This window comes from Cryptomeria japonica, chromosome 5 (genome assembly GCF_030272615.1).
Source record: "Cryptomeria japonica chromosome 5, Sugi_1.0, whole genome shotgun sequence".
Lineage (NCBI taxonomy): Eukaryota > Viridiplantae > Streptophyta > Pinopsida > Cupressales > Cupressaceae > Cryptomeria > Cryptomeria japonica.
The window spans coordinates 784,634,269-784,650,505 of NC_081409.1; the positions used below are offsets into that span (position 1 = coordinate 784,634,269).

Here is a 16,237-nt window from a genome sequence, read left to right on the forward strand (position 1 = left end):
CTACCCAATCGTCAAGACCTGCCTATAGAAACCTTGGAATCATTTTAGTTGATCTTATCCTTAGCATCTGAGGTGATTTTGTTCAAGAGAGGGTAAAGTGCTTTGGTATTTTATTCTGAATGTTATGTGCATAAAACACACATCAACAACTCCATGAAATGATCAATATTAGAGTAATAATGGGGTTGGCCTTACCAAGTGATAACTGTTTAATTTCCCATTGATAATTACTTATCAAGTCTTACATTTTCTTCTTTGACAACAACAATATGTTTAACTCTTCTTTGCCACAAATTAGAATATATTAGAGTACTGCCATAAATGAAGTTGGCCATCCTTTGTCATTCTTTGATGATCCAAATGAAGTGATATGTGGCCTTTGGCCTTCATTGATTTTCTTCTTCCTTTCTTTGACATCCATTACTTTCCTTTGACATCAATGACTCTTTGTCTTAATCCTGACTGTAGTTTTCCTTTCACATCAATGCCAATACTATTTTGAACAGTGAGCATGATTCAATTTGAGGTAAAACACATTAACCTACACATACTCCTGGTTGAAATGTAGTTGGAGTATCTCAAATTAAGGGAATTGTTTTAATTCAACAAATCTTGTTCCTATGTCCTACTTAGTTGTGTTTTAGCACCAGGCTTTATCCAAGCATAGCTATTGGGGCCTCATACTGGAGTATCTAAATAAGACCATTTTGAAGTTAGTCAATAAAAATGAAATAAAACCTCAGACCTAGAGTTTTTTCACTGAAATACCCTCTTTTGCAGCATCGTGTACCTTCCTGCAGTTGCGATTTTACATTTGCATGCCTTTTGTCTAAAATGTCCTCTGAAATTCAATAAAATCCTTGAAATTAAAATGTGATTTGTCAATTTATTTTATTTGCTGAGTTTTAGGTATTTTACTTGTGATTTACAGCAAGTTTTTTGTTAAATAGTGCTGCAAGTTCTAAGGAAACTTAATGGCAAGTTTCATAGCGATTAACTTGCCCCAGCCACCGGACATGCGAGTACTTTTGTGTTTAGCAATTACTCACAGGTTTCTGCAACGTTGGTTTGAAACAGCTGTTTTACTAAGAGTGGCATGCGCCTATATAAATTTGATTTTGACTTGAGAATGGGATTTTGGACTTCAATTTGAAATGCTAGTTTATTCTCTATTAGGCACACGTCTACTAAAGAGAATTCGTTTTCTTACTTGAATAGGTTTTTTTTCTGGCATGTCTGCTAAAGAATTTCAGACTTTAAAACTAAAGTTCTGTCTTCTGCAAACAGAACTGATTCATTTGGTTGTTTTGATTTCCATTTATGTCATGATGAGCACCCAAATATCCAATCATACTTTGCTAGGAATACATAATGACATAGACTAACAACACAAATATTCTGACACATAACTTTAAATTTTCCGTAAGACTAACAACAAGGAATGAGAATGTAACCATAATATCCTCCATTGCTTGAAGCATTGAGGATGTTCAGGAGGTAGCTGAGATTGATTGGCAGTCACCTACAGCAATCTTACATTCAATGTGCAGATGATTTAAACGGATTCCTTCCATGACCTGATGAATCACAAATTTAGAGCTTCATTGACACACTTAAGAGGATGCTGCTATTGTTATTGCTGCACCAGGAGAATCTAGAAGTACTTCAGAATAGCTATTTTTATCTGTATATTCTTTTTGGAATGTCTTCTATCTTTGGAGTGCTATTTTAGTGAAGTGTTTAGATCATTTATTAAATTATTTGTGGATATGATATGTTTAACTGACCTTGTGGAAGGCTTATTTTTTTATTGCAAATGCACTTATCAGAAATATTTGTAAAGTTCCGATTTTAGTTATATTTATTAAAGGGGTATGTGTATTTTGTGCTTGCTTTGTGTGCAAACAAATTTTAGATAGCAGAGGTAATTTAGTTAAATTTTATTATATTTCATGCAAAACTTTGTAAACACTTATGAACAAGTGTCATTTGTGCTTCAATTTTCAACAGAGTTCGGTATGCCTAGAGTCTTTTGTGAAATCTTGTGTATCTGGTGCATAGATAAATAAAATTTCTTTATTGAATTTGCAGGCTTAGTGTGGTAGGTCTCCATGTAGTAGGTGATTGTGGCCTTTTACATAATTCCTTGATTCTTTTTATTGAATTGTGTGCATTTTGTTCAAATCAATTGAATAATTGTGTTGGACTCATGTCTTTTAGTTTCTGTAATTTGCTGAAAAGTGTGTGTTTCCTGTCATTTAAGTTTATTGTGTTACGCAAAATCATAAAATGTCGTCTTGTGCAGAAGTGCGGAAGTTCTTTGTGCCCTAGCCTGAAAATCTCACTTCTAATTTGTATTACTGCACACTCAAAGCAATCCAGGTGATTGTGGCATCACATGGAATTCCTTGATTCCTTTTATTGAATTATGTCTTTTGTTCAAACCAATTCAATACTTGTGTTGGACTTGTGTTTTTTAGTTCCTGTATTTAGCTGAAAAGTGTTAGTATTTCTTGTCATTTAAGTTTATTGTATTAAGAAAATCATAAACTCTTGTCTTGTACTTGAAAACAACAAGATAACTTTGCTTTAATTTGCATATCTGATTCTGAACTAAGAGAAATCCCCAGTAGTTCTAGGTTTTATTATTCAATTTCTTGATGAAGAAAATATATCATTTCCTTGTATCTTTGTAAAACAGAGCCTTACAAATTTGAATAAAGGTTTCACCTTACATGCTGTTCTGTTTTGTTGTACCAAAAGGTACAAATTAAAATGCTAACATGGTTTAATATAATATGTGTGCTCCCAAAAATGTTGGATATTTAATCCCAAGTTGCACTGTAGCATATGTCATCCATTTGTGAAATATGTCGCAATAATATTCAGCATATTAATCATTGTCTTAGTATTGTTCAGAATCAGACAATGTTTTTAGTTGTTTCGTAGGACATGTAGAATCCTTGCATTTGTATTGTAAGATGTTTAAAATATCGCAATGCTTGATGTGTTGTAAAGATCACATATCTATCCCATTCTTAAAGATCTATAGAGGACCTGAGTTATTGAAGGCATCCATAATTTTTTTTGTGTAATCTAATATTATTATATTTTGCACTTGAGTCTTCTTTAAACATAAGCAGAAATGGATTATGAGGAAATCTATTGCAAATTAAATGTAGAACTATTAAAGTTTGTAATATCTGAAACTCAAATCATTGTGGACATCCATTAATCCCTGCAACTTCATTAAACAGTCTAACTAACTAGCTTATAAATCATGTGACATTTTTGATATTTTCATGGACATTTTTTTTCCTATGTAATTATGTCTGAGAAAGAGATTCACAATGCATTCTATTTTTCCTTTTAATTATTTTTTGCTTTATAGATGCATGCTTATTTTCATCTATATTTGGTTTTTGCCTTATGTATATGCTTGCAACGTTTGCATATGTGAAGAAGACAATAAAAATGCAATATATCAGCCTTATGGATAGGAGATTGACTTACAATGTATTGCTAGGTGGAAGCTGTACATGGGCGTATGGTGTTGCTCTCTGGTGTTGACCTGGTTGATGGGACGGTAACTACATTTGACTATGTTTTTGATATAAATATTCAAAATGATTTGGTTAGGAAAAATATTTATTTTACAATGCAGAGATCCACATTACTCTTTTTAGGATAAACCAAAATAGTTGCCAGTGGATTGCTCAGGGAAGAATCTCTTTTCTTTGGTACTGAGATTCATGATTGCTATTTCATTCTTTTGAGGATAAATGATAAATTTATAGGAATATTTCTATGATATACATTGATGAAGTCGATTACTTTTTGCAGCCCGTGCTTGATGTTAAACCATACTTACCGTATTGTGATAATGTTGATGGAGCTAAGGTTCCAAATTGGGTAAAGGTACATTCTATCTCATCTTCTTTTATTGTATAGCTTATGCAACCTTTTGACATAATTTTTATACTCTCTCACTTTAAGACAGCCATTATTGGATACACTGTTTATGTACATTTGCGCGTTTTTATTCCTTGATTTACTAAGAGTTATGATTCTAGTTATAACTTTAAAAAAGTTGGTTAATTATTTCTAATTTATTTGAGAAATATTGCAAAATCACATTGTTGCTAAAAGAAAGCCTTCAAGCTAACAGGTAACTTCTTGCAGCAAGATTAAGAGAATATCATGGTTAAGCCTCAAAAATACTATCTAATTAGTTTTCTTAAACAATCACACTGATACCAATAAAAAAAGAATTTACTTTTTTCATACATAATCTATTTGAACTATTCTTGTTATGCATTCCCTTTTTCTTATGGTTGTATCCTTAGTAAACCTTTGACTCATCCTGCCATTTCATTGTAGTTGAATGTTGTGATCCTTATATAAATACAAAATTAGGAGTTAACCATGACAAGAAAAGCTTTTTCTTACATGCATGCATGTATTGCTTTGGAGAAAATCTTTTTGGACTCAACAAGATCAATATGACGAGCTAACTTGGACTTGTCAACAAAACTCTACCAAAATTGAGCAATTTAAAAATAAAATTTAGGATATTTTCAAAATTAGTATTTCTCAAAAGTACATGGTACATGGAATCGAGAGTACACATAGAGTTGAAACATAACACCTATGTGAACACCCAAAACTTGGATATACCTATGTGAGTGAGAGGGTCTAAACAATTTGGTATGGAGATCTTGGTGTAAATCCCGAAAGCTTGGGTATGATGTAACTTTTTAAAATTTGAGATCCAAACATTATGTTATCAAAGTTCTAATTTGAGATCCAAACATAATGATATTTCTTTTATTGTAGAAACCTAATTTCAAAGCCCCAAAGTGACACATAAGTTGGAATTCTAAGAGGTGACTCTTGGTCTTCCATTGTTTGGCTTCTTGTAATATTTTTCAAGTTACCATCTAAATATTAATGCCCTTAAGGAGCTAACTATAGAGCTACTGCTTGCCATTTCTTGTTGGTCCATGTGACTGCACCTGTGCCAAGTTTGATAACATAACCGGAAGTGGATTTTCTGTCCTCTACAAAACCTCCCCAATTTGAATATGTGAACTCAAGTAACCTAGCATGTTTTCTTCTGATATATTGAATGCCAAAGTCAAGTGTCTTTTTCACATATCTTAACAACCTCTTCACTGTGGTGTAATGTTTTACTTTGGATGCTATCATGAATCTAGAAATGAAACTCACAAAATAGCTCAAATCAGGTCTATTGATTGTAAGATAAATTAAAGTCCTCGCTATTTGTTTGTATGCTGACTCATTGATTGTCAACAGTCAGTTTTGGTTGAACATTTCAGCCCTTTCTCCATGGGTGTTGACGAGATTTTACAATTTGACATTCTGAATTTGTTGAGCAAACTCTTGGCATATTTAGATTGTGAAATAAGAATGTTACCACCTATTTGCCAATCTTCTACACCTAGGTAGTGTTGGTGTATGTTTTATCATATACCGAATGTAAGAACCTATGGTATTTTAACAATACTCACAGAGGTAACTGGAGTGGATTTTGTTGCATGGCTCTGATACCACTGTAAGAACCAACCAAGGGTTCTCAACTCAGACAACGGAGGTTTAGTTGAACCTGAAGCGTTTTATGTTTTGTATTTTGCAATTTCTAACAACAAGGCTAGTTTGGAACAAATAGTATGCAAAAAGCAACATTGGAAAGAGCTGGAAATAAATTGAACTTAAAACCAGGATTATCAAACCCTTATTACAGCCAATTTGCATAAACACCTTTAATAAAGAAATCAGACAAGACCAGGAATATTTATTGTCAAATACCTCTAATTAATGAAACCCCTTATTTGTCCTTGCTGCCGTACAACAGTAAATAATGACAGCAAATTATTTATCAGTCCAAACTACCCGGAATGGTGAGTTTAGCAGCTCAAACTGAAGCTACCAGCTAGGCGTCTCTTTTAGGATTTATGTCGGAATTTTTGGACTCCTCCTTCAACAAAATCGTACCCTTTCAAGGAAGAAAGGTACGGCAGATCTGCAGGCCATGCATGCACCGAAAACCCAGCTGTAAGCACACTCCTTTCTGCCTCTGTTCTGACTCTGTGGCTGCAATCAATCCTTTGCATAAAATGAATAAAAACCCTTTCTAATCTGCCCAACCTTGGTTCCTGGATAAAACCAACTGAAAGCAAAATCAATTGATATTTCACAACCTCTAATGCTGTTGCACAAAAATCCATCGTTTCCTTGTACCGATACTCTCAGATCATCTGTAGGAAGAAACCCCTGCTGAAACCCTCAAGCAAAAGCCTCCTCAGAGCAAACTCAATATCAAATCTTCACATAATGAAAATAAGACCTAAAAGCTTCTTTTATCTCTTCCCTTTAGGGTTTGGCAGTATTCCCAAGAAAAGTACAATTTGGCATTAAATGATGTTTTAACTTTTAATATTTATTTTTGACTATTGAAACTTAAAAAATAAATCTCTTTTCAGTTTAATATAAAAGTGGCCCCATCTGATGAGAAATAGACCCTCACTTAATTTATAACTTAAAGTGACTCTAAAATATTAAAACAGTAAAGTTTGCCATTTAATATTTAATTAAAGTAATTAAATATTAATATCTCTCTAAGTATCCATCAGAATTGCTTGCCGTTAGAACTGGAGACTGCCAAGCCATACTCTGCCACTGCCCAACCCACTGGCTAAAAATAGCAGGACTGCTAAAAATAGAAAGTGTCTCAAACGGAGTCCTGGAGACCTCAAATGAAAGCCAGTCCTGTAATGCTCACTCTGAAGATGAAGAATCAATCTTCGGGAGACCCTCTAACCAACCTCATCAACCTACGAGGGTCAGTGATAGGCTAATCTACTCAGCTGACAGATGTCAACTAGAAGGGGACATCACACCGAACATTAGAATAAAATACCTAAGGATACTTTATCCTCTCTTGAAAAACTACCCACTTATGCTAAGATTGCGAGAAGACTATATGGCGATTCCAAGGTTTCTTTTGTCAGGTTTGACGTGCGGATAAGCTCAATGGGCATTGTGATATGCTGGTAATACACAAAGGGACTTACGCTTGGCATGTTCAATTCACAATGGAGGTTTAGACAATGAAGCTCTATCATCTAGGACTTGGATCATGGACTTCAAGAAAACTGAAAAGGAAATAAGTTTTAGAAATTCTAATCTATTCCTAAGAATTTAGGAGACGGTAAAGACTGGGTGAAACTAATAACAACACTTTGTTTCTCCACACTTAGGACAACTACGCAAAGCATGTGCAATCTTCTAAGGTTGTGCTCAAGATTTTCACACTTATGAATAATACCAACAATTGAACAATATTACTCAAAGTAGAAGTAAAGCATCCACATCAAAAATGAAAATCACCCATCCAACAAAAGTATGAGCAAAAAGTTTCACCAATCTAAACTATCAAATCCTTCATTTATCTAACATACATGAAATAAAATCTAAACTATGATGAGGGATAAGAACCATGCAGACTCCAAAATAAGGGAAATAATCACCATCAATTCAAACAATGTATTACTTATTATGTTGGCAATCCTAAGCAACAATCGCTTATCTCAACATGTTTTGCAACATGCTCCCATGATTTACAAATGAGGGGTGAGCTCAATTTATAGGCTCCCCAATTACAATTCAATGGCCAAGATTGATTTCTAATCAACGACTGAGATTAAAACAACCTAACCCTAATTAGGGTTTCCCAAAATAGATCAAATATCCGTTGGATGATAGACAAGTGGCACAAGATGCTATCTTTTAGGATTGCACCCCCTTCTTCTGCTAAGAGGTAGTGTGTTCAATGAACCTGGACAGGTTGACTTGAATTCCCCAATTTGTGCCGAAATTTTTTCGTTCGTATGGAAATTTGTTTGGAATACTCTTCATGCCGCCAATTTATGTTGCACATGGGAGCTTATCTTTGACTCTTCAGAAATGAAATCCTTCAAGAAATCTGGAATTTTTTCCATACTTTCGCTGAGTCTGAAGACTTTTCTTTCTTGATGACTGGAGACTCTTTCAAGTGCCTTGAATTTGGAGAAGAATTTGATTCATCTCCTCTTTATTGTCCTCTTTGTTCTTCTTCTTTCTTTTTGTTTCCTCTCCAACATTTAGTCAAAATTTGATTCTTTTGGTTGTGGAAAATTCCACACTTAGCCATTTTTCATGTATCAAACTTTTATCAACCCGTTCGTTTGATTGACCTTTGATTTCATGTGCTTTTTCAAATTTATTTTCTTGCTTGATTGTTGGTCTGATTTCATGTGAATTTATCAAAATTTGTCTTTCCTCATAGCGTGCCAGCTTGATTGTCTTCTTGTCTAATGGATCAAATTTGAGGTCACTGATCCGACATCTTCACATATTCCATTTATGCCTTGGACAGACTCATGTCTGAGTTTGATCAACTTGCTTGGATAAAGGCTTGGACAATTTTCAAACCTGTCTTATGTCCTGACTGTGAATGTGCCAATTTATGTTTTCTCCCTCTTAGGCTGTCTTAAACCAGGAACTTGAATGTGTCTGACATATTAAGGTTTGTGTCTTGGAACAAATTTGTGTCAGTCTTTATGTCTTGGCATGCTTCATGTCAATTGGCTTGTCCTCGAACTTGGAATATTCTTGAACAATCATCCTTCATGTTTGATGGATCGGAAAAGTTCGGACAGTCACATGTCCCCTTGTCTTTGGCAAATTTTGGAAATATAATCAGACAATTTTTCTTGCTCTTTGTCATGTCATCTTGGCAGGCTTCAATAGTATGATTGGACAAATTGTTTTCCAATTTGTCAGGCCATCTTGTTCTTGGAAGGACAAATTTCATTCTTTGGATTGTTTGGCATACTCGAAGGCTTTCCTCTTGGTAGGGCAAAGTTCACATATCCTTGGACAATTTTTTATTTGCCCTTGATTTAATTCGACAAATTTTGTGCTTAGTTTCTTTGGACAAAATCTTTTGGACATGTCTTATTCCTCAGCAAATTTTGGATATCTTTCTTCCTTGGATATGAAAGGGCGGACTTTCCACATCTTTGGACAGATTTTGGTTCATGCTTCATTTCAAACATGGAAGGTTATCACATGTATATCAGATAGAAACAATCTTCCTCTTCCAAGGCGGGTTTGGAGATGATTAAAAATTTCCTTGCTGATCATGATAGCCGCAGTTGGACAATGTGAATTCAAATTACTTTCTAGTTTATTCTTCCTTAGGCAAGTCCACTTTCAATTTGCTGTCTTGAATGATTTTGGATGAGTTTTTGATATGTATCTTCCTCCAATTTGTCTTGTTTTCTCATCAAAGGCAGATTTGATAATCTTTTGGACAAGGTGAAGTGCATATTTGAAAGACTTTTAAAACGGCCATGTGCAGATTTGATTGATCTTTCTCTCCTTGAGCAGATTCAGGGATGAACAATGGTGATTCTTTCTGAATATGGTAAGATATAAAGAGCTTTATTGTCTTATCATCGAACCTTCAATCTGCTGTTAATGGTGAATTTGGAGGATATTTCTTGAATACCCTCTTTCAAACCCTTAGATTTGCTTTATATGGCCAATCCTCCTAAAATCTAATCAGACTTTGAGAGTGATTTTCAAGAAGAATTCGAACTTCTTTCTTGAATCTGCTTTATTCCTTCTTCTGGAGATGTTCAAGGTAGAATTTTCACCTTCAAATTGTTATCAATGGCGAATTTGAGGAAAATATTGAACTTATTTGCTTCAAACCCTTGATTTTATTTTATTTCTCATCCAAATTCTTCTGAAAATTGGATTTTGGAGCTGCTTCTTTTGAAGAATTCAATTTTTTTTCTTCAAACCCTTGAATTTACTTTATCTCTGCAAGACTAATCTGATAATATGATCAGATTTTGGCATGAATCTGATAATCTTTTAAGTTTGTGAGCTGCTTTTTACACTTAGAAGCAAAAATTTTCGAATCTGAAGACATGGGCAGGATCTGAATGACCTAAATAACAAAACCCTAATCTCAATTTTTTTTTTCGAAGCCTTGCTTTTTATATCTAGAGGTGAGATTTTCAAATTCTGACAAAATGGGTTGCAATAAAATAGCTTAAAGAACAAGACCCAGAGGCCAGTTTCAAAAAAGCAGATTAAAGCAAAAAAAGGAAAAATTTCTAAAAATAGCAGGTTGTCAGAAATGACCCAAAGAAATTGCGATCCTTGTCCTTCGGACCTTTTGAACACTTTGACAACATTCATACATGATTTTGAGCATGATTTCTCAACTTGGCTTGGGATGAATTCTTAAAAACTCTAACTCCTCATTGTAAAAAGACTGGTGATTAGCAGTTGCGACGCCAAAGAAAAACCCTAAAAAGCAAAAAAAAAGGGGTCCCCATTTGCAATGGGGCAATGTGTGAAATAGGTCACAACAGGTAGTAATGTAAGAGGCCCAGATCAGTCATGTCCAAAGATGTGTTCATATTTGGTTCAATTGCATGTGCCTCGTTACCTATAATAATGATGTCATCTAGATAAATGACTAGCATAATTATATCATTACCAAAGCTTTTATGTACAAATTTCAATCTAAAGGACTTCACTAGAATCCTTGTTCAACCAAGTACATGTCAATTTTGATGTACCATGCCTTAAGTGTTTGCTTTAGGCCATACAAAGATTTCTTTAGTTTGCATCCAAGATTCTCCTTCCTTGCAACTTAAAAATTAAAATCCTTGTGGCTGAAAAATGTATACTTATTACTCTAAATATCCATTTAGGAAGACACTTTTTACATCCATTTGGACTATCGAACCAACTTGAGCTACCATGGCTGGAATTAATTGGATGGTGCTCATCTTTGTTGTAGAAGAAAAGGACTTGTTGTAGGCAATGCCTTCTCTTTGTGAGAACCCTTTTGCAACTAATTCAGCTTTGTACTTGTCAAGAGTACCATCTGCCTTGTACTTGACTTTGTACACCTATTTGCCATAGACATGGGGACATGACCCCACCAAAACCCCACATTTCCAAGATGTGGACATCTTTGAGATGCAAGGACTTGGGGGAAACATCCCTCCACCACATCGCCACCTCTGTCGAGTCTTTGAGGATGCCATTGGGATTTTAGGACATCCTCGAGACGTCTAGGGGACTCCCAAGAGTCCCTCGTCCATCCTAGGGATGCCTAGGTGTCTCATGCAACTAGTAGGCCAAAGAAGTATTTTAAATGAAAAAAAACTTAATTTTTGTTTTGAAACCAATGCCCAAGGCCGGATCCTAATGTCCAATGGGCCGTACCAAAGCTTCTCAAACCTTATAAAACATCCTAAAATCTTCATTTTTACCCACAAACTAAATTCAACAGCAAATCGCAAGGTTGAGGAGCAAAAGAGAGAGTGAAAGAGTGGGAGTGAAGTGTTGCAAGCACATGAGGGTTGAAGAGGAGCAAGAAGAAGATGAAGAAGAGGATCTATGCAAAGTTGCAAGGATTTTTCATGCATAAGGTATGATTCTATGGCTTTTTATTTATTTTTCTGATGAAATTTCATATTCATATTTTAATTTTAATCATAATTTAAAAGAGATGGCTGCAAGTGCATATTAATTGTTCAAAGTTCATTCTTCATATTGTCATCACGATTCAACATTAAAATTTGAAATTGGAAAATTGAAAAAAATCATATTCATAAACATTGTTGTGAGCTGTCATATTTTTCATTTTTTATTCAAGTTTACTATATTATTACAAATTTTGAAATTTCATTTGGTAGTTTATAATTTATATGTTAAAATTTAAAATTGTTATTTTGTCATAACTAGGATGAAATTTTTTTTATCCTCTGCTTCTGTGCTTCGTGCAATTGGAAGTAAGAAAAACAAAAAGAAAATATTTGTGTCTTATTCCTTTGCATTATGTTGACAACTGCATGCATAGTTTCAATTTTAATATTAAAATTATAATCTTATAAATTTATATTGTTTATTACGGTTTCACTATGAGTTCTCATGGCTTGAGTGGCGATGAGGTTGAGGTTCAAATTCAAGGTGAAACTGAATCCAATTATGCACCTAAGGCTGCTGAAAATGTAGAAGCAGAGGGGTGATTCTGAAACCCAATCTACGAGTTCCACGGCGAGTGCAACAACAAATATGAATTGTCCCTCCACAATATTGGCAGATTTTGCTAAGGATCCCTTTGACCCTAAGTATCCTTTGAAACTACTTGCAACAAATGTATAGAGCAGGCCTGAGTCATCTTGGGGCACAAGTTTGTGGAAGTGCAACTTTTGTAACCTTGAATTTTAGGGCAACATTACTAGATTTAATGCCCACCTTCTTCATATTTGAGGAAAATGTGTAGATGTATGTGAGTGTTGGGGACAAACCTGAAATTCAGCCCTGAGATATATAGGCTATTGGATGCCAGTGGTGAAGACAACGTGATTGCACCTACATTTGTTTCTTTGTCTCATAGGCCGAGGGGTGATTAGATCCAGCCACACAATTCTACTTCTACTTTGAAGAGGCAAATTCTATGTATGCTAGTTTCTTCTACTTGAAGGTCCCATGCAGCAAAGGCTAGGAGGAAACATAAATTGACAAGACCTAAATTTGTTTCTTTGTCTCATAGGACGAGGGGTGATTAGAACCAGCCACACAATTCTACTTCTACTTTGAAGATGCAAATTCTATGTATGCCAGTTTCTTCTACTTGAAGGGCCCATGCAACAAAGGTTAGGAGGAAACATAAATTGACAAGTTATGCTCCTAACCCACTAGCTGAATTATTCAATGTACAGATGAAGGATGGAGAAGATGATGCCATTGGAAAATTCTTCTTTGCCAATGGCATTCTATTCCATGTGGCTCAATCTTATTATGAGGAGGCAATGGAAAAGGTAGTAAGGGTAGGACAATCATATGCATCACCAGGGCAAACAAAATTGATGACCACAATTTTGGATAAGAACTATTCCAAGATAAATGTGTTAATGGAGAAAATGCATGGGTCGAAAGTGGATGCAGTATAGTCATGAATGGGTGGATGAACATTAGGCACCGTTCACTCATCAATATTATGGTTACATGTTTAGAGGGCTCATATTTTCTTAAGGAAGTTGATTTTTTAGGTTATCGCAAGATGTCAATTTTCATTTTAGATCCTCAAGGATGCTTTTGAGGAGGTTTGGCCACAAAATGTGGTCCAAGTAGTGATAGATGCGGCCCATGTGTGCAAACCTACAAAGAAGTTAATTGAGTTAGCTTATAGACATATTTGGTGGACTCTTTGTTGTGTGCATGCCATGAATAATGCACTCAAGGACATGGGAAATGTTGATTGGATAAAAGCATTGGTCAATGATGCTAGAGATGTGTAGATGTTTATTTACAACCTCCACACTTCACATGCACTGTTTAGGACTTTCTTTAAGAAGGATTTCTTGAAACCTGTTGAGAGTAGATATGCATCCCATTTCATTCTCTTGGAGAGAATGCTTCAGTTGCAAGAGGCATTGCAACTAATGTTTATGACAGCAAAATGGAATCGATAGCCTAAGTTTAAGATAGAGTAGGGAAATAGGGTTAAGGATGTGGTGAAGAATGATGTTTTTTGGGGTGATGCAAAAGATATTGTCTCCATCATTACATTTGTCTTCCAGGTGATTAGATATGGGGATTGTAATGCACCTAGCCTTGGAGAGGTGTATGAGTCCATTGAATAAATGCTTAACCAAATGAAGGTTATTGTGTGAGAGGACACTACATTAGCATTCTCCAGTGAGCACATTTAGCTAATCATTCATTGGAAATGGGAGAAGCTCAACAATCCCTTGCACATGGCTACGTATGTAATTAACCCCAAGTGGTACACAAAGGCTTGGTAGAGTAACATCCATACAAAATCTTGAGGTGAAGGTAGGGTTCATAAGGGCCCTCCAAAGGATGTTTAATCCTATAGAGGCCAACATTATTTGTATTGAGTAGACAAAATTTTCCACTCGTAGGGGTTATTTTGAGGACAAGATGGATAGGGAAACTATGGCACACGAGGACCCAATTTTGTGGTGGAATATGCAGAGAACAAAATTTATGACTACCATTCTAGCCATGTGTTTTCTATCTCAGGTTTCTAGTTTTTCTATTGTTGAGAGGAATTGGCGTACTTATATCTTCAACCACTCCCGTAAGAGGTATAGGCTTACCTCTAGGAGAGCAAAGAAGTTTGTGGTTGTACATAGTGTGTTGTCTCATTTACTACAAAACACTTTTGTGGCAATAGGTATCGCTAGAGGAGCTAGCTCAAATTGATGAGGATGCTATAGTTGCATAGGTAGGGCTGGTCGGTGTTAGTTTGGAGAAGCTTGACTATGTGGTGCTCAATAGTTCCAGTGATGAGGAGTTTGGGGATGATTAGAGGCCTCACTTCACTCCATTTTGTTATTGTTAACATTTGTAATCATAATGCTGAAATCCTAAATATAATAGTAATTTCAAATTCAACTTTTTCATTGTTCAATGTTTAATTCAAATTGTTAGTATTGACTTCAAACTTCAAGTTGAGCAGTTTATAAGTTTTAGTAATTCGTCAAAGTTTCATTTGTAATTCTTACACATCCTTTTTAATAACTATTTTTTAGAATACTATATGTATATCAATGCCATCCTCCATCATTTCTTCGCCGCTGTCCCTTCATCATCCCCTCGTCATCCCTAAATTTAGGCCCTTGGTCACCATGTCCCCAAAACCTATACCCGCGTCTGCCCGTTAGGAAACTTCGTGGAACTATTATTTGCGGCCAATGGGTTTCTTCCTTAGTGGATGGCATGAGAGATCCTAAGTTTTATTTTTCGTAAGACTTTCATGATTGGTGGCTATGGCCTTTTCCCTTTCAGGTTTTCCTTTTGCCTCCTCAAATACCAATGGCTCATAAACTCCTTGAATTTCAGCCATTAGAGTAAAGTTGATTGATTTACTTGCTCTTGCCTTTTTTTGGTTTACCCTCAATCATTTTAGTGTCTGGAACATCTCCAATAATGCTTTCCCACTATTGTGGTCTCTTCTTAGGAGCCTCTTCAACCAAATCATGGTTGTTACTATGACTTAGGTTGCTTGTTTCTTTGTCATTTGGCTTTTGGTCTAGGTTATCATTAAGAAATTTCGTTACAATTACCTTCCTAGGAGACTCCTCATGCTTTGGAGCCTCCCCTCCTTTAGGTGGAGCCAACTAAAGCTGAGCACCTAAATCCTTAGTAGCAAGCTAGTATTCAATAACATTTACGTCTAAAGAAAGATGGAAGGGCCCAAATTCCTCATAAAGTGCAACATTTGTGTTGAAAGTTAAGTAGTGAACACCAATCATCCTGTAAGCCTTATGATTTTCATTGTACCATGTAAGCATCAATTTCTTGCTCCCAAACCATGCTTCATCTAGGGCCTTTTACCTCACCACTTGTGTTGGAGGTTTTATAGTAAATAAAGTGCAGTATATACCGCATCAGCCCAAAAATTTGTGGGATCATCTTGTTCGCCATCATACATTGGGCCATCTCCATGATAGTATGGTACCTCCTCTCAACCAGCCCATTCTGATGTGGATTATAGGGTGTTGTATTTTGTTGTTTTATGCCATGTTTAGTACAAAGTTGATATAATCCATGACCTTTGATACCAATTGCAAGTCTTTTTGCTCTCCTTGTCAACTATATAGTATTTATGTTTGCTAAAGATGACATCTAGATTGGGATATTGGCACATAATTTGACTCATTGAGAATAAATTATGCTCTATTCTCGGCACATAGTACACATTGAGAAAAAGTAAATTTTTCACTTAAGGGATTTTGTGTTGGAATTTTTGTCATTCATGTTTGAGCTTGTATAGTTGCTGAGTATTCATTTGATTTGATTAAGCTGTTTGAGTTGTTTGAGCTGCTTGAGGTCTTTGCCTTCTTGTTTGAGGTACTGTTGATGTGTTTTTTATACACATGCGAACACGGAATAAAATACCAAGGTATCTTATCCTCTCTTGAACAAAGTTTTCCCGAATGCTGAAGATTTCGCCTAAGGAACAATCGAGGCAAGTTCAAGGTTCTTATATGTAGGTTCTCTACGTGTGGATAAGCTCAATTTGGTCTGATGTGATTATGTTGGAATCACAAGGGGACTTACGTTTGATGGCCTGAGTGTTTAATCTACTGGAACTTGAATCCTATCTATT

The 16,237-nt window shown here is 35.4% G+C and overlaps 1 protein-coding gene across 3 annotated transcripts in view; it reads left to right on the forward strand.

The window, feature by feature from the left end:
- The window catches only part of LOC131049196 (uncharacterized), a 127,430-nt gene that overhangs the window by 76,225 nt on the left and 34,968 nt on the right, over positions 1-16,237 (forward strand). For all 3 annotated transcript variants that reach the window (XM_059221740.1, XM_057983228.2, XM_057983229.2), the window contains 2 exons: positions 3,527-3,586; positions 3,844-3,918. In XM_059221740.1, the coding sequence (XP_059077723.1) occupies positions 3,527-3,586; positions 3,844-3,918 (135 nt within the window). The remainder of the gene's footprint in view (positions 1-3,526; positions 3,587-3,843; positions 3,919-16,237) is intronic.